General features: G+C 46.0%; 1 protein-coding gene across 1 annotated transcript in view; it reads right to left on the reverse strand.

The window, feature by feature from the left end:
- The window catches only part of Elk (Eag-like K[+] channel), a 74,413-nt gene that overhangs the window by 46,422 nt on the left and 9,195 nt on the right, over window positions 1-18,796 (reverse strand). Inside the window, exons 2-4 of the mRNA XM_077659834.1 lie at window positions 7,088-7,321; window positions 4,751-4,897; window positions 1,687-1,823 (exon numbers count right to left, since the gene is read on the reverse strand). Coding sequence (XP_077515960.1) covers window positions 1,687-1,823; window positions 4,751-4,897; window positions 7,088-7,321 — 518 coding nt within the window. The remainder of the gene's footprint in view (window positions 1-1,686; window positions 1,824-4,750; window positions 4,898-7,087; window positions 7,322-18,796) is intronic.

The raw sequence follows: 18,796 nt of genomic DNA on the forward strand, positions 1-18,796 counted from the left end.
GGAACATTAAATAACCATAAAATGGTTCGCAAAAAATGTAAAAAAAAAACTGGCTGTGGTACGCGACTGGTGCAATACGAAGCCGCGAGTTGTTTTGTTCGTCGGACGGGTGAGGCATGGGTCACTGAAGAAAGCATTAACGCTGCACGTGGCGAAGCGGTCATTGCATCGATGATGTGCGCGGAAGTTGATGCGGGCGAGAGCTGATGAGAATCGGTTTCACAACCCCGTGGCGGCGTTGCCTGCTTCTCGGGCGTGCCGGGGAGCAGCAGCCCACGCGGCACGCAATTACCCTAAGCGGCTTTTCCGAGAAGGGCCTTCTACGCGAGTGGCATTGACGCCCTGGCTGGCTTACGAGGGTGTTGGCCTCGTGACAATCACGAAATAATCCCATAGACGAGACACGCGCAATATGTGCCTTTCTCCGAGGAACGCCCGCCCGCGTCGGCCCCAGCTGTGGAAGGCCAACGTTCTCGTGTTGTTCGGGGAGTCGACAAGAGGCTAGCCAGGAGCGCGCATGTCATGAGGCCACCGCAAAGCATCCTAATACCATGGTCTTTTCCTTTTCGACATCCATTTTAGGCATCCTTTTTGCTGTTTGCTCGTCAGCAATTCGCGGCTAATTGCTTTTTAGACTTTTAAATAGGTTATAACTGTAATTCACGAATGGAAGCCAGGGCACTCTATTTGCTTTATTGGTAATGAAACTTGGCGCCTAAGTTACATGCAAGTACAAAACTAACCACTATGAAAGGTACCGGCGTTGATCACAGGGCAGCTAGCCACCGTTCTGTTTGAAAAAGGATCCTTGCACGTGCTTGGAGCACTGTTGTGTTAAGAGTGCTACAAAGGTAAGGTTAGTAAAAGAAAATTAAGGTCAAAGTGGAATTAATTTAGGCATTACAACTACTGTTTTATCTTGTCGTCATAAAACGAATATTTAGGCCAAACTATTACAATATTTTCCTTACACAGCCTATTGACTCTCCATATACTTCTGTCTGTAAAGTTTATAGAGTCTCTATGAACAATCCGTAGAGAACAGTCTAAAGGAAATACAAATCTTATAGACAGTCTGTAGGCAATATATAGATTTATGGCCATATAATTTTAGCAAACTTTTGTCTATAGACCATGAATAGACGAAAAGAAATATCTATAGGAAGGCAATATAGTCTATAAGAAGTCTATGGACTGTCTACAGACCATTTTTGTAATGAAAGTCGGCACGTTCGAGTTGTTTTTCCGCATGTTCTACAGGAGAACAAATAACTTTGAGGCTTCTTGGGTGTTGAACGGTGACGATCTCTTTTAATAGAAGGTTGTGCCCTGCAATCACCACACCATGAAGCACGGTCACTCTATAGGCTGCGTAAAAAGCGCTCCTTGACGCGCCGTCGTGGCTTGATGGCTACGGCGTTCGACTGCACATAATCTGCTACTCGCATTCGAATCGAATGAAATACAATACTTTTTTCAAATTAAGAAAGCATTTTCACATAATACTGAGGTGTTATTTTTCTTTAATTACACTGTGCGGTGGGCCACGCGAAGACGGGATGAATCACTGCTTTTCAGCAAGCGACTAGTGCTGGTAGAACACATTTATTGTCGGATGGGATGTGGCTTGTTTGCTTTATACGTAACTAATAGCAGCGAGACAGACGGAGAAGAGGGAACACTCACGTTGTTGAGCTTGAGCTTTGACATCTTCTTCTCGTGGCGGTAGTGCCCCGAGAGTTGGTAGAGGACCGCTCGACTCCGTCTCCTCTGGTAATTGCTGCTCTGAACGCAGCCTTCCAGGTCCACGTTGCCGTTGGCGTCTGCACGCGTTTTTTTTATGGAACTTTGAATCATCATCATCATAATCAGCCTGACTACACCCACTGCAGGACAAAGGCCTCTCCCATGTCTTTCCAATCAACCCTGCCCTGTGCCAGCTGCGGCAACCGTATCCCCGCAAACTTCTTAATTTCATCCATTCACCTAACTTTCTGCTGCCCCTGCTAGGCTTCTTTAATTGCCTGCCTCAAATACGTCGGTCTCTTCATGTGCACCTTAATTTTTGGAGACTGTCAGTGGATGATGGAGTATAAGGGTGACATTTGTGGCTGACCGCAGCAGCAGCAGTTTGAAGGAAACTGTTTGAAGGAAACTGTTTGAAGGAGAAATAAACAAAAATAAAGGTGAAAAACAACCAGCCACTAGTGTAGACTGTACGTGTCCCCCACACCCTTCCAATGGCATCTCGAACTAGCTGGTGCTGAGTCTTTGAAGCGGTGATCCCACACTGAACATCAGCACAGATGGCACACAGTGTGTTCTTGTACAGGAGCGTCTAGGGTGGTCGTACAATCGAGCATTGCGTATAGTTAACCTCTAAGCATTATCGTACTTTTGCTTCTCACCCTCCTCTCTCTTTTGTTTTCGTGCGCCATTCATATGTACAGGGATGTGGATTTGCTGTGCATGCCAGACAGCGCCACCCCACGCAGCAAGAAAGAAGCGTCCTTACATGAGAAGAAACGCGGTGCAGCTTACGAATGGTCCCCGGTCTGCCCAAACTGAATGCAGAGCATATATGGCCCGCGGGACCGATTGACCCGTAGTGTAAAAGTCACCGGGGTGCCATACCGGAAGAAAACGTGCCATCTATTCCCAATTAGGGATGACGACACCCTGGAACACGGGTCCCTTGATGGCACTCTCTCTCAGCGACCACACGCACAGGTTGTGCCAAAGCAATGCCAACCACATCGTTTGTGCGTGACTGGACTAACATAACAGCAAGGCATTGTGGCAGCACTCCTACGCCGCTATAAATTAGGGATGGCTGGAAAAAAATTGGGGTAGCCGGGCAAGACATTCCACCAAGGGTATATCAGCAGGTAAGATCACGCGGCACCTGTAATTTCTCCTTTTTACTTATGTCAGACAAGCTGTCATCCCTTTAAGGAGATTTCGTTCCGGATAACCAATTTCGCTGACGTGAGTGCCTTAATTTTTCACGAGAAAAAATTTAATTATGTATGCCTTGCTTCAGTGATGGGTCGACTCTTTAAAGATAACTGCGCGCCCTTCGCAAAAAAAAAAAAACGAAAAATAATAAAAGTCCGCCAACCTTATTTCCCTTAAATTATCCTACCACGAGGAACACATTCTCGAAAGCTCCATTTATATCCCTCTCCACTGCTTAAACTGCCTCCAGCTTGACGTCGGAAGGAGGCGTACAGAATCTACGACTCCCGCAGTAAAAAACAGACAACCTCTGGAGCTTAGCATACTTCGGAATTATACTTTTGTGAGTCGCACAGAGCACGCTCTTTTTGCTGCCTGTTGTATAAAAAGCAGAAAAGTGCTGTTGAGGCAGATTTGTATCTCTAAACGAGATCGAGGTACCGGAACTTGGTGGTAAAATTTACCGAAACAAACAAAATCAAGAACATGAATTCTTTTGCAGCGCTGTTGCGAGCTCGTTTTCAAGCAGCAAATTGTAAATATGTGCGAAAACTACTGCCTTAAGGTCATCGAAATCTCCAAAATAAAATTTTAGGGGACAACATGCTAAGGCTGGCGAATTGATGCGAGATGCAGGCTCAGCGGACTGTGTTACTGTGCTGATGGCTGTGCGTTGCCTCTTCTACTCGAAAAGCAAGTTTCAAAGCACTCCGCATACTTTTCGTGTGTTCTCGTGGAACACACCACTGATATATTTTCTTAGCGCAGTTGTTACATTTTGTATTCACTGCAAACGAAGACGAATGAAGTTTCGACGCTCTCCAAGTTGAAGTCACCCCCCATTGAGTTTCCTGCTCCTGTGATAATGTTTGTGCGCTTTAAAGACGACAGCTGTGCTTGAACTTTCTTCCATCTCGGTTTCCTTGCAAGTTAAGATTGCAGCGAACAAAAATAAGACTATAACGTAGCGAAATCAGTCGTGACAGCTCCCAAAGTGACAAGTGCTTTTCGCTGCCGGGCCGATCTATTATGCATGGAGCACGTAACAAAATAATCAAATGAATAATGACCGGAGCTTCGGTTACAGGCTCCTAGGGCCTCACTTAAGTGCGATTTCTCCGGTTTGACGGTGGTTTTTGCGATGCTGAAGGCACAGAGAACGGGAAGAGCATTAGTCTTGAGCGTCTTTGCTTGTAGTTCCGTTGTAGCGAAAATATCTCATTTGATAACCAGAAGTAATGGTAACCAGAAGTAATGGGCGAGGAACCGCGTTAAGATTATTGTGTAGGCGTAGGGTTAGCGCATACAGGCGAGAAAGGAAGGAAGGGATGAAGGCTGGAAAGCAGGAACTGAGGAGTTGAGCCACGCATTATATCGAGAAATCCGTGCAACAACGGCGACAACTTTCTTCATGTTGCCCCCATTTTTCGAGATAGTTTTACAACCTGCACCAAATTTTGGCACTGTCACCTAATATATGTGCTTTATACTACTTATAACGTTTTAATGTATTATGGCACCACGCTTCAAAACGGAAGGTGACTTATGCTGGTGCAACATCTAGACATTGGTTGGAGATCAGAATGATGTCCAAAACCTGTCTCGACTCTTCTTTTCAGGTTCGCCCTACGCTGTAGCCGCCCATTGACATCTCACAGTGGATAACGTAAAGCGTCGGGGGTTGGAAACATGCAATGCGAGCTCAGTCGCTTAAGACTCGTTGTCCCCAGACCGGCCCCTATCGGACGGAGTAAGCAAGGAGCTGAAGGCATGCACTGGGCAGGCTCCGTACCCAGCTCGGCGGTCTCGTCCGCGTCGTCCGTCTCGATCTCGGCCATCTTGGACTTGGTGATGTCCTTGTGTGAGGCCAAGAAAAGGACCACCTCGTGCTTCTCGTTCTTGATGGGCACGATGTCCAGCAGGCACCAGAACGGGCTGCCTGCGATGGAACGAGAAACCACGGGAGACGCGAACCTCAGAAAGAAGACCATAACGTGTGTGCTCAGCTAGCTTTATTAATTCTTGTGCGCTGATTGGGGAGATAATACAGGCATTTTATTCATGCTTCAAAGAGACAACACAAGCTAATGCCGCCATCACCATCGTCATCACCATCATCATCCTACTACCATCATCCTAACTGCGTCCACTACAGGACAAAGGCGTCTCCCACATCTCTTCAATTTACTCTCTCCTGTGCCACTTGCGGCCACCTCATCACTGCACATTTCCTAATCGCATCCGCCCACCTGACACTCTGCAGCAACCTGCTACACTTGCCCTCTCTTGGAATTCGCATTACACGCTCTGCCCATGTCCATTTCTTCTCGGTTTCGACCAGGATATTACTAACTCGCTTCTGTTACCTGACCCGTTCTGCCCTGTAATCTTCCTTTCAATTGCTCGCTGCTCTGTCTTCCGCTTAAGTTCAACCCTGCTCGTTAGCCTCAAAGTTTCTGCCCCATAGGTTAGTTTCGATCAGATTCAGATGCTTTATACTTTCTTCTTGAGGAATCTTGGATAACTACCATTGATCACATGAGAGTGCCTGCCAGATGCACTGCACGCCATCCTTATTATCCCCGTTATTTCAGCCTCATGGACCCGATCTGCGGTCACTAATTGTCCATAGTAGATGTATTCGTACCACTTTCTACGCTTCGCTGCCTGTCGTAAACTCTTCTTCCTTTCCGAGACCTTTGAACATTAGTAGAGTTAGTTCTTGGGCTAGTTGGTATTGTTGATTGAAGTTCATAGTTCTTCAGCGCAACGGCACGTTTTAAGCCAAGGAAAAAAAGACAGAAGACAGAAAAGAAGAAGGACGAACAGGGACGAACACAGCGCTGACTTACAACTGTTTATTCAGAGTCACACACACAGCTTAAATACTCTCAGACCAGCGCAGGCGCACACCGTAAAAGAACCAAAAAAGGGAAAAAAATTTAGGAAAAACAATCTCATCATATCTTTATCGCAGAAACTTTGACAGGAACGCCTTTTCTGTATTATACAGAATGACTGTGGTATCGCTGACACACTCTGACCCAGCTTTTTTAATATAGTATGCCTCTATCGTTTCACGGGCTGTTTTTAATTTGCTTCTGCTTAGAATCCTCACTGCCGAAAACATCGGTGTGCAATCTTTGCAAGTTGCGCAGTGCTCAACAAGGTTAGCACCTTCCCTATTCCTTAAATCTCTTTCGTGTTCCCTGAGACGGTCGTTGACGCAGCGCCCCGTGCCGTTGCGCTGAAGAACTATGAACTTCAATCAACTTTGAACATTACTTTGGATTTCTTCATATTTAGACCCACCGTTGTGACGGCATAAGTAGTAAAAAATCTCGATTGTGCGATATGTATATTGAGGGCTAGAGAGCCATATCATTAGAACGCAATTTGGGAAAATAAATGAGGCGCTTGAAAGACGAGAGACATAAGAAAGAAGGTAAGGAAAGTATTTGTTATCTCTAGAATTGCGACTACTGTTTCCTCCGCTATACGACTTACCAACCAATCCAGCCTTTCAGTATACTCCACGGCATGTGTTATTCTTCACTTTAAACATTCGAGACTAGCCACCGTGACGTTTCAGAGCCAGTCTGCGTAAACGTATTCGTCAGAGAAATCGAAAGCATACAGATGTGCTGGAAAAAGTAAAAAGTTTCCTGCTGTCTTGGAATCATTAGCTATGTTGGTGAGAGCCGCATAACAGTTTGCAGCCATGATGCCTATTCATATCAGATGGAGTAATAACCCGGCTTTTTGATTGCTTTGTTGCCCGTGGCTTCATGCCACCTGTCGCCTATCATCGTGCACTCCAGAGAAAAGCTTGAACCCTTTAGCACCATCACACGCACTCATTCCCCTGATCGCGATACCCTCAATACTCAGGAGAGCATAGATGTAGGGTTGGTTGGTATGGCATTATCAAAGAGAAAGACCACAGCTACTGAAGACAGCAGGGGGAGGAGATATGTCAATGCGGCACTAGCTGGTATTGTATTGTTGTGTGCCCTCCATTTGCTGCACTTTGTCAGTGTGGTTCTTCTCTCTTAAAAATGCCCCAGGAACGTGGCGCTTCGTGCGCCCACTGCGTGTGACAGGGTGGTATAGATGCATGTAGACGAACCATTCTTCTTGTAGAAGATGACCTCCAGCTTGAGCTCGGTCTTGTTCTCCAAGGCGTCGTCGATCTGGCGGATGGCCTCCTCCTTGGTCTCGGGCCCGTAGAGGAAGGCGCAGGCGCATCCCTTCTGCATGATCTGCGCCCGCGGGTAGCCCGTCAGCTCGCAGAAACCGTCTGAGCAGTACACGATGGGGAACAGCGCCGGCACCTGTGCATTGCCCAGCACGAAGTTGCTGTCTGCACAGGACAAGGGAGGGCAAGAAAGGAGCAGCCAGATTAGCATCAGGCACGAGAAACTGCGAAGCTACAAAACCAAAGGTATTAAAACTAAAAAACAAAAAAAAAACACGCGAAGCTGATCTCTCAAGGCTCCGCAGCGGTGGCTCAGTGGTTAGGGCGCTCTGCTACTGATCCGGAGTTCCCGGGTTCGAACCCGACCACGGCGGCTGCGTTTTTATGGAGGAAAAACGCTTAGACGCCCGTGTGCTGTGCGATGTCAGTGCACGTTAAAGATCCCCAAGTGGTCGACATTATTTCGGAGCCCTCCACTACGGCACCTCTTCTTCCTTTCTTCTTTCACTCTCTCCTTTATCCCTTCCCTGACGGCGCGGTTCAGGTGTCCAACGATATATGAGACAGATACTGCGCCATTTCCTTTCCCCAAAAAACCAATTATTATTATTATTATTATTTTTATCTCTCAACGAAAGATGTCAAAGTTAGCAGCGTACGGTTGGCCATTCCGCTCTACAGCGGCACTTGCGTTGATGAACTCCTATTTACTTAAATATGTGAAATTAACAAAAACAAATATCCAAAATTCAGAAGGTCCCTTTTATTGTACAATAAACAGCTTCGGGAGTAGCTTCTGTTATCGGTTATTCTATAAACATGAACGTTGGGCAGTCTGTGAGGGTGGACTCCGAACGACAGGTTGGGAAGGAGCAAGCACCGAGGCTGCCGGAGTGCTGAGGTGTGGAGGTTCGATGGTAAGAAATGCAAAAGGCTGTTGTGGGTTTGAAGTAGTTGAAGAGCATCGGGAGCTAGCTTCGTGCAGCATCAACTAAAGTTTGCCCGTTTGTGATGTCATAACGTCCACCCCAGTTATATACCACTGCTTTCTTTTTCGTTAGATTAGGTGACCAACGGTGCACTGCATGATGCACCCCTTCCATGTTTCACAGCTGACAATACGATCTACACGGAGGTGAGAATTTAAAGCAATAAAGCGTGCCAAGAGTTAATTTTGTAAATAACCGTTTTGCCAAGCGCTGTATTAGAATTACACGCCTTTTATTAAACGCGTGTCCTGAGTTTATTAAGCAAAAGTCAGAGCAAAATATGTTAGGGTTTGCTGTAGATCATAGCTTCCATAGGGCAAGGACAGATATTTATTACCATGCGTCAAAGAAGTACGTGCGCTGAAGGCATTAGCCGGGTGTTTTTTCGACCCTTTCTTGCAGCTGTGCAGACTTAAGCTACCCACCACTAAAATTATTGCTTTTAAAAACAAATTACGAGCCATCTAGACTGACGGGTTCTAAAAGCTGGCTGCATTCCTTTGTTGCGTGCTTTTTTCTTTCTAAACGGCGCCACGCAATTTTTTTTCGTGAACATGTGCCGCCTCAGGAAATGCGTTTTGCGTGTTCGCCCATTGAGTCCCATAGCGTTTCTAGTCCTGGTATCTAGGTTAGGTAAAGAGAAAGAAAGCAGGGGAATCATGACCCGGAATTATGGGCACGAGTCGTTGCAACAGAGATCATGGAAAGGCTATATGTAGCCTTTAAAAGCAGCAGGCCGCAAGGAATAAATCCATTGAGTCATAAAATGAAACCGAAAAAAAACAATGAAAAAGAAAAGGAAGCGTACCCACGTTCTTCTTTGAGTCTTTTATTCCCCGCTGTAAAAGGAACACTATTTACAGAACACAAACGACATAAGCAGTACGGGTCATGTTTATATCTTGCTGCAGCTACTGCTGGTGCTTTCTTTCGCCTATCCGTGCTCGTCGAATGGTAACACCATTTCTTTTCTGTGCAAGTTAGCTGTGGCTAACTTTATTCCTATTGCTCAGTTTCGTGTTTCGGGGTTTTCAAGTCGCATGTTCTCGTATTATTCAATTATATATTTCGACCTCCATAGTGCCGCTCTTGCTAGTCGTATTAGCAGTGTTATCGGCATATCAGATTATCTTTTGCTTTTTGTTGTGCAGCTTATTGAATCGCATATTTCTATCAATTTCATATAGATGATAGCCTTTAGGCTCCGTGCAACACCTTCTGCCGCTATTTTTGGCAGTACTGGTGTAACTCAAGCCTCCCCATTCTTACAAAAAAAAATAAATAACCAAGAAAGGCTTAAAACCTTACTATAGGAAGCCTTATTTGAGAGCCCGTTTACACGAAAACTCATGGAGACATCTTCTGCGCCCCGCGCGCATTTTAGGAAGATTGGAGCAAACATTTATACAACTTAGAATGGCGAGCAAGCACACAGAAAATTGATGAAACATGGGCAACTATTGAACAACATGAGAGGTTCTATATGTGTACCTATCACGTGGGCACGAAAAGGAAACAAAAACACCTCTTTGTAATGAAGTCCATCACAAGAACACGTAAAAAAAAGTATGTTGGAGAGACTCCATTTTTAGACACCTAGCGTCTGCGAAAACAATGTCGGAACAATTTTCTTCAAGGACGTAAAAATATATGAGGATGTTCGCCTAACAGTTAAGGTACATACACTTCAAGTGCATGTTTTGTTGTTCTAAACATGGTTCTTTTAATGAAGACCGTGAAAAGTGCGTCTGCACAATAGTAGGGAAGCACAAAAATTTAAGAAAATTAAAAAAAGGCTGACATGTTATTCCCAGGGTCAAACCACCTCATATTGCCGTTTGCTTTCCTAAGTTACAGCAAAGTGGGCCACAAGCACATTGTTTATCTTGCGACTCTTTCTTGCCCATGGTCCTATTTTCTCTGATGAAAACTAATTCTTGCGACAAGTTTTTACGGCCTTTAAGACACAGTAGGGCCGACGAAAGAAAATGAACTCTCACTGTACTTTTAACACTAACTTTAGTGTTTTTATTGTTAATTTGTAGAGATCATCGCAAAATAGGAGCGTATGCTGGGAAAAAGAGCAAAATATAAAACGGTTGGCAAGTTTACAGTTATGTTTCTGGTCTGCTTTATTAAGTGAATAAGTCCGTGAGATTAAAACTTTACTCTTACGTTGGCATAGAAACTGAAATTCATATCTTTGCGCTTTGTGTTCTAAGCGTTTTTGTCATTTTCATGTTTTGCAATTCTGCAGACCGACAATCTATTACGTCTTGACATTACTTTTGGTTCTTTAAACTTTCGAGACACAATTTAGCTTTGTTCAACTTCTCTGAGTGCAGAATGAAACGAGAAAGCATATGACGTCGTTTCCAGCTTACAACAGAATTGTACCCAGCTTTATTCTCCATAAATCTTCATTCTAGCCTCAACAAAGTGAAGCGAGCAGTAGAATATTTGTAAGTCTAACCCTCTATAGTCTCTATTACTTTATATATTGTCGCAACAGAATGACGCTGCTGAGAACAAAAAGATAACCTTCATGCGACATTCTTCTTTCTAAAGCCCGCAAACGTCATTCAAGCGGCGTGATAAGTGGTATGCCAGTCTGCTACTTCTCAGTTACTTGGACGCTGCTACGATACACCTCTTGATCATCGTGCCTCAGGGAACTACATTTCATAAGCCGCCTAAAAGGGCAATGTCCAAATGCGAGGTATCTACTGTCAACAAGTCGAATACTTGGTATGATTAGTTAGCGACTTGCAACCAAGACCAAATGCCCTGTTTCTCTTTGGTTTGAGGCATAAGGCGATGAGTGTGAGATTAAGCAGCGTGCACGGGCAACGTGCCGCGCCGTATTCATACTCGTCTTCAGCTCAGCCCTTTTTTTCTTGCTTTTGTCTATCGACATACCATTATTTTTCACCCTGTGATGCATGTAACTGTAAGAAAAATTTGGTGTCAATCAATGAATGCAAGAAAACGATGCACGCGTCCCTGCGTCAGCCCTTTCTTTCTTTCTTTCTTTCCTTCCTTCTTTCCTTCCTTCTTTCCTTCCTTCCTTCTTTCCTTCCTTCCTTCCTTCTTTCTTTCTTTCTTTCTTTCTTTCTTTCTCTCTTTATTTCTTTCTTTCTTTCTTTCTTCCTTTCTTTCTTTCTTTCTTTCTTTCTTTCTTTCTTTCTTTCTTTCTTTCTTTCTTTCTTTCTTTCTTTCTTTCTATGTGATTCATTTATTGTTTCCTTTTTCCTTCGTTCTTGGTGCATGGTTCACTCACTCTGCTCTAGCTACACTCACCTCGGCAAATGAAAACATGCGCGAGTGCACGCGGTGTCCGTGCGCTGCGAAAAGGGCACGAAGTTCACGAAGCTAAGACCCGCCGCGGTGGCTCAGTGGTTAGGGCGCTCGGCTACTGATCCGGAGTTCCCGGGCTCGAACCCGACCACGGCGGCTGCGTTTTTATGGAGGAACAACGCTAAGGCACCCGTGTGCTGTGCGATGTCAGTGCACGTTAAAGACCCCCAGGTGGTCGAAATTATTCCGGATCTCTCCATTACGGCACCTCTCTCTTCCTTTCTTCTTTCACTCCCTCCTTTATCCCTTCCCTTACGGCGCGGTTCAGGTGTCCGCCGATATATGAGACAGATACTGCGCCATTTCCTTTCCCCAAAAACCAATGATTATTTTCATTATTTTTATTCACGAAGCTAAAGGAACGAGCTGCCCACAGACGGCGTTGCTGTAGCCACGCAGGCCCGGTTCACCGAAATGGCGGCACGGCTAGGGACGAGGACGAGAGTGGGAGCAACTTGGGCGGCGGCGGTGGCTGCTTGGGAAAACATTGAAGGGAAAACAAGGCGTGGGAGGAAAGCTCACCACTGAGCAAGCAACGGAATTTTTTTTAAACAAAAAAGGTAGACATGCATATACCGAAAATAGAAATAGCACGGAAAAGGCGTGCAAAGAAGAGAAGAAAGGGGCCACTTCAACGAAGCGCGCTGCTGTCGTCGCGCTTATAATGTCCCCCGAGAGCGGCAACTTCTCGAGCTCGTCTTACCACTATAAACTTTCTTTTCCTTTTCTGTAGACTAGCGCCGGTGCAGACGGACACCTGGGGTAAATATGGCAACAGCGCGTGTATAATATACAAAATGTGCCGTAAGTTGTGCGCTCGCGTGTTAATACTTGCTGCTGAATTGAACTTTCTCAACTTTGAAAATTTTGCATTTTCTGAAACTACGTGGCCGTTTCCGAGTCAACACACGGGGTATTACTGCTACGTGTACGAGGAATTTCCTGTGGCTTCCGTATGCTATGTTTGTAGACAGTTTGCCTCGTATGTGAGCGCAATTTGATGCAGGCAGCGGTACACCTTTTTGTCTTTGGATCATATCCCGTAGGAAGCCTTATCACAAGCTCCAGGCGGTTGTTTAATCGAAGCTGACTAAATAGTGCTCAGAGGGCAGTATATACTAAAGGAGAATTTAAGTTACATATGCCGTGAGACATCGGTGCTCAAAGCAGTTTCTACAACTGATAGCCTCTCTGCGCGAATCAGCATTTATTGTCTGCTGTGGCGTTAACTATCTCCTTGTAAATTTGGGCAGCAGTTAAATGTTCTGATAAGTGCCAAACACCCAGCGCGTTGGCTAAGTGGCTTTGGCGTTCGGCGGTTGATCCGAAGGTCGCGGATTCGACCCCTGTCGCGGCAACCTTCTTTTGATGGAGGCGAATACAAAAACGGGCGCTGACATCGCACAGCAGAAGTGCTGCTCCATGTCAGCGCACAATAAAGAACCCCAAATTTTGTAATTTAACCCGGAAACCTCCATTACAGCGTCCCTCATAGCCCATGTGCTGCTTCGGGACTCCATACGCCACAATTGTGATCGAAATCATTGTACTGATACTAACGTAATTCTACTGACGTGCCATAGGTGAAGCTTTCACGGGGTTGAATAGCTGCGTTGTAACGACGGGCCGCCGGCGTTGTAATAAAATGGCTACATTGTCTTTTATTAACACACAATGCTCATAGTTTCGTTACGTGTTCATTTGAGGGAATAGTTTAGATCTGCCTTAAAGGGCACTGTTAGCGAAATTGGGAAGGATTCTGCTTTTTGTGCGTGCTTGTGCGTGCGTGTGTCTGGGTAGGAGGAAATGAATAGGAAATTTTAGGAGTGGTGTGCTGTGAACGCTTCAGAAAGGGCGCTGTTACTAAATTTAAGCACGCAGTTTCAGCGGGCAGAAAGGACAGGGTGGTTCAAAGAAAGGGAAGGTACAAAGAAATGGCGAGACCAGGGGACTGTCATGTTGCGTTTGGATACAGTGACTAAAGGTGGGATGAGAAAGAAGGCGTTAATTGCAGAGAGTCATGGCACAGGGCGTATTCTAGCATCCTGCTGTTTTTGGACCGTTTCCGGGTACTCACGTCGGGCTCCTACTTAAAAACTGAGTTCCTACCTGGAAATGCAACCGTGCTTCGCTTTTTTTTTTTGCTTTAAACGTCTCTTCCATTATCTTAGCCACGAAACATGCGTGTTCTTGGGGCGAAAAACAAAAGCAAAAACAAGGCCGAGAAAATAAAGACCGCGACATTCCGTTAGTGGCACTGTTCCCCCGACCACGCGTGCATCGATCGAGCCCGACAGCTGCCACAGACCAACGCCTAGCTGAAGGCTGAGCTTCTCGCTCCTCTCCGCGGTAAAAGCGGTGCCGTGTGTTCAGATTACAGGTAAGTTGCATAACATTGTCGCAACGAATCCCGCGTTTTCGGGGTGCCTCCAAAGCAAGTAGAAGAAAGGAGTGCATGCTGGCACGCACAAAGAAAACAAGCAAAACACGGCGACAACTGCCAGGACAGTGCGCGTACAAAGCGAAGCACGTAAGACGTTGTGACAGAAAAGTGCTTATACAAAGAGCGTGCGCCCGTCTCCACGGAGAGGCGGTGGCGTAAGGTGGCCGTGGAGGGAGCGGACACTAAATGCGAGAGAGAATGCGTGACACGTCAGAAACGGTGCGGTTCTGTTCCTCTTCTCTTCTAGAAGTCCCGGCAAAAGAAGCGAGGAAACGAGACTAGCAGACGAAAGAGGCACACTGTGACGGAAAGGCACAGACACTGCGGGGCACGCAGTATAAGAGGCCGGACGTGACAGCTTTGCGTGGCACGTGGACTGCGAGAGGGACTGCGCAGAATTATTTTGCAAATTGTGAGCACCGGTGGATTGAGAAAAAGGAAGAGAAAGACGGGAAATAGGAGCGCACAAGAGGAGTAACGAACGCTTTTCGAAGCGAAGTCTTTTTTTTTTTTTTTAGTGTCGTGAGTGAAAGGAGCCGGCAGTGGCGGCAGGAACGGAAAATCAGAGTGTCTTCAAGCTGAGGCAGCGTGGAGTTATGCAGAGATGAGGACATCCGATGAAGGTGGAAGCAGTTCTGTGTGGCCAGAAAAAATAATGGCAAAAAAAAAAACACGAAGGCCAGATGAAGGGTAAAAGAGGGAACGATGATGAAAAAAGTAAATCAAAGAGCATACAGGAGGATGTATGGAACGCGGAGAACGGAGGAAATGGCTTCAGCTCCGAAGATGAAGAGCGTGTTGGAAACACAAGAAGGGCGCGGAATAAAAGATGCAGTTGGATGATAAAAGCTTTTTTCTCAGAAAGTTACGAAATATCCTTAGTATTGGTATCCTGAATACGTTGAGATGGAACGGGCCAGCGGTTGAGACACGAAAGACAGAACTGTCGGTACTGACGTATTTGAGCTCACTCGCATTAAGGAAGTGCAATTTTGTGGAAAAAAAACTATAAATTCGAGACCGATTGCGCACTCGGGGAGGTGCAGGCAGGAAATTACAAGTAGGAATAGCTTCGAAGGCAAAGATTAAAGGGAAGTGCCGGCAGTGTGGTGAAACGCCTGCGCTTGTGGATTCAGGAGCCCAACTCACTGCGGTGATGCTCAGGAAGTTTCAGGGAATGAAACCAAATTGATGACTCTTAAACTGGTCCGGTGAACCTTTGATAAGTAGTCGATGGTTACAAGACGCTGCTACCCCTAACAGTTTGTTTCTTCAAAGTTAAGGACAGAAGAATTGGAATGCTGGCCGAGACGTGGAAGCAATACTAGTCAGCATTGTATATCTGTGTAAGCATTGATACTAGAAGTTTTGATATCAATATATGTTCGTGGAAATGTGACGACTCGCCTACTTTGCCCCATGCAATGTCGTTGAGGGAGGAAAAAGATACCATAGCTACAAAATCAAAGGCCGAACAAGCGACTTTTTTTGTCTTGTGTATGTTCTTGCAGCAGCAACGCCACTGACACTGTGACTTCTCCGCGTTATGGACGCTGACGACTTGCGAGCGGCGCTTGAAAACCTAGAAACGCATGGTAACAATATTAACGCGACAGCGTTAAGGGCCCCGTGTCGACGAAAAGCCGGTGTCGTTGGCGTAGGTGGCGTTGGCCATGAGCGAAAAATCTTCTTCCTCCTCCTCCTCGCAATGTACGCCACTGCCCCAACAGATGGCGCGCGACAGCGGCGACTCCCGCTCGTCTCATTCGGGCGCAGTGGGGCCGTGCGGGGACGCAGGAATCGCGCTGTGACCGGCGAACAACGCAGCGCACATCCAAGGCGCGTCCACCACGAAGCTTGCGGCTTGCTGACCGTTTGTTCGGCGCGGAAGCTATGCTGGCGTTCGTGGCATCGGGTTTGCCGAGAACGATGTGACGACGAACTACGACTGCAACTTGAGTCCCGCGTTTCGGCAAGGCGCCTGGCAGCGCTTTTATGTGGTTTGCCGCTCCGCACGTCCGTTTCACCGTACGTAGCAGAGCGATTTGTCTAACGGGCAAGGCATCGCGCCGTACGGGCGATGGCGTTCCGTGGACTCCCTGACAGTGCTGCAACACGCTGTCGCGTTCCACTCTTAAAGGCAAAGCTTAAGCGTCCTCCAATATTTATCTTCGTGCCGGTTATAAAACAGCCAGCAGGTGCACATAACAGCAGGTTTGTATAATGTTGGCAGAGAGCCACCCAACGCTCGGTTTTCTCTTCATACATAAACCCCCCAATGCATACCGGGACTTGTGAATGCGTACGGGCTGTTGCACAATTATTTCTTCGCACAATAGTCGCCCACCAGATGTTACGTAACCATGACGTCATTTGACATTAAACACGCGTACAACCCCGAGCGCGGACGTGACAACTGCGAAGCGAGCTTCGGGTGTTGCGGTCGCTGCTATATTCGGCAACAGCTATTCTTGGCATCGAAGGAAAAGCTGCAGGGGTGGAGCGTTTGTAACAGTCATTCCACCAAATATTAGTTCGACCGCACAACGGTGCGCCTAGGTAAAAGCCTGCCCGCATGGCGCGTTGCTCTCTCCGTGGTGCGGTTCACCTCCACGCCATTGTTGGAGCCACTGGCGTCCTCTATGGAAGCTTCTTGTAACTGTACTAGCCAAGAAAAGTCATTTTAAACAACAAACTCTTCTCGAGCAACCTCTCGAGTCAGTTTTCTTAGACTGATGGAATGTTTCGTGAATAGCAGAATTGTTTACGTCACCCCATTCCTAAAACTTCACAAGGCCGAGGAGGAGAAGCTGGGCATTATTATTAGGAAAAGGGATTGAAACAGCGCTTGGCCTTCCCCCGGACACGGCCAGTAACAAGTTTCTGAGCCTCGGAGTATCGAACACTCTCGATGAGCTCATAGAAGTGGCTCGAGCATTCAAATACCGGCGGCTGCTCCACAGTCGTATGGGTAGCAGTATTCAGGAGAGGCTGGGGCACGAACCCCGAGCCAGCTCCAGGAGTACGGGCAAAATCCCCCCCCCCCCCCCTGACGCACTAATGACATAATCAATGATGCCAATCGCATGCGATGTTATCTCCGTCGTGATTTTTCAAGCGCCCCCTCCTTCACTAAGCTGATACTTTTTAAATTACATGCGCTCCCACAAATCGTGTACACGTCATCAGTATATGGGATCCTGCTCACGCCAATCCGGACAATTCTCTACAGCCGAAAAGTCAGTATATCGGTCGTGAAAAGTGACCTTGAGCTTCCGTCTTTATCGTCTCGTCGCAAAATATCGTGTTTAGCCTTATTTCATAAACTCTTCCGCCATCTTGTGCTCTACCGCAAACTGATTCTTGAACCACTTTGTCATTCACATCGGATTAATCGCATTCGCAAAGTCGATAACGATCGCTGGAACACAATTTTTTTTCTTCAGCCTTTTATTCCTCTTACATCTAATGAACAAAACCACCCTCCTGCTGAAATTGTGCCAGCTTATGATAAAAAAAACACAGACAACACTTTTTAGCTGACATTGTATGATCATGGGAAAACCCGCCTGTAGGTCGTTTTAATGCAGTTTTAATTAACGTTATTTTTCGTTCTAAACCGTCCGCTGTGTGATACGTCTTGCCCTGAAGGCCAATAAACAAATGCATAACATAAACAAAAGAAACTTCTTGGTAACAATGTGGATATTTAGAATTTAAACAACAGAATTACTGTGAGCCCCGCTTACCAGAACTCCGCAAAAGAGTTCCTTTAGTGCACCTTATTTCGTTGTTTCTCCGGCAAGTTCGTTAAGATATATCCCGTGAACGTTCCTTTAGCGATGCTGCTAAGGTTATAAACGTGGCCACGCTCAAGGCCTATTGTGATTTTACACACGGCGTATGGAAAATAGGACACATAATACGGGGACGTGGCACGCAAAGCATATTTGCAGTGGCACAGGGACTGATGTTACATTTAAAATACAACACGTCCATTAAAATTTAAAAGGAATACCTTTATGCGCAACTATCGCTATGCGCAATGCAGCTGCCACATGCGAGTCAAGTGCACTTCTGGAGCTCGACACATGTATAAACTATGAGCTCAGAGTTTTACATTCTGTCTTCGCAGCACACAGCGTGAAATAAAATTTAATGTTTTGCCCCGTCAGTATAGTTCGCAGGCAGTAAGATGGCAAAATAGGTTCCTGTTTCTGTAATGCTGGTCTCTGCTCGCGGTAAATTCCGCTTTAGCTCCAAAAGCCATAAACGCAACTCCTCGCGTCTCCTGTGCCGTCCATTTATGAACCATTCAGTCGGATTAAGCCAAAAACTATACCATGCCCTCATGTTTAAGACAGCGAGCACTTTGTTAGCAGTAGTTAGCGCAAGAGCATGTTTCCAGTGTGTGGTTGGATTTCACAAAAGTATAACAGTGAAGCGACTAGCGCATGGTGAGAATTTTATGCATTCAAGACACACTGTGAAACTGGGAAAAGAAGCAAAAAGAGTGAATAAGACTAAACATGCCACAAAAAAGAAATATACGCGCAATAAAAGCTAAGCTAACAATTTTACTTTTCGCTGCTTGTCTGAAGTGAGAAGAAAATAAATTCAGCAGAGAAGAGATCAGAAAAAAACAAAGCACCGCAAAAAACTCAGAGCTGTAGCACTTTCTTCAATAGCTTTTCTGCTCTCACCAGGTCTTGAAGTATCTTAGCAGAAAGAAAACAATAATAAGAAAAAAGCGAGGAGAAGTTCGCAGACATTTTTTGATCCGCTCAGGATGTAGCATTAGAGGCACCGAGAAATGTATTTTAAAGGCCCAAATTTTTTTGCGGGAAAAAT

This window comes from Amblyomma americanum, chromosome 3 (assembly GCF_052857255.1).
Source record: "Amblyomma americanum isolate KBUSLIRL-KWMA chromosome 3, ASM5285725v1, whole genome shotgun sequence".
Classification (NCBI taxonomy): Eukaryota; Metazoa; Arthropoda; class Arachnida; order Ixodida; family Ixodidae; genus Amblyomma; species Amblyomma americanum.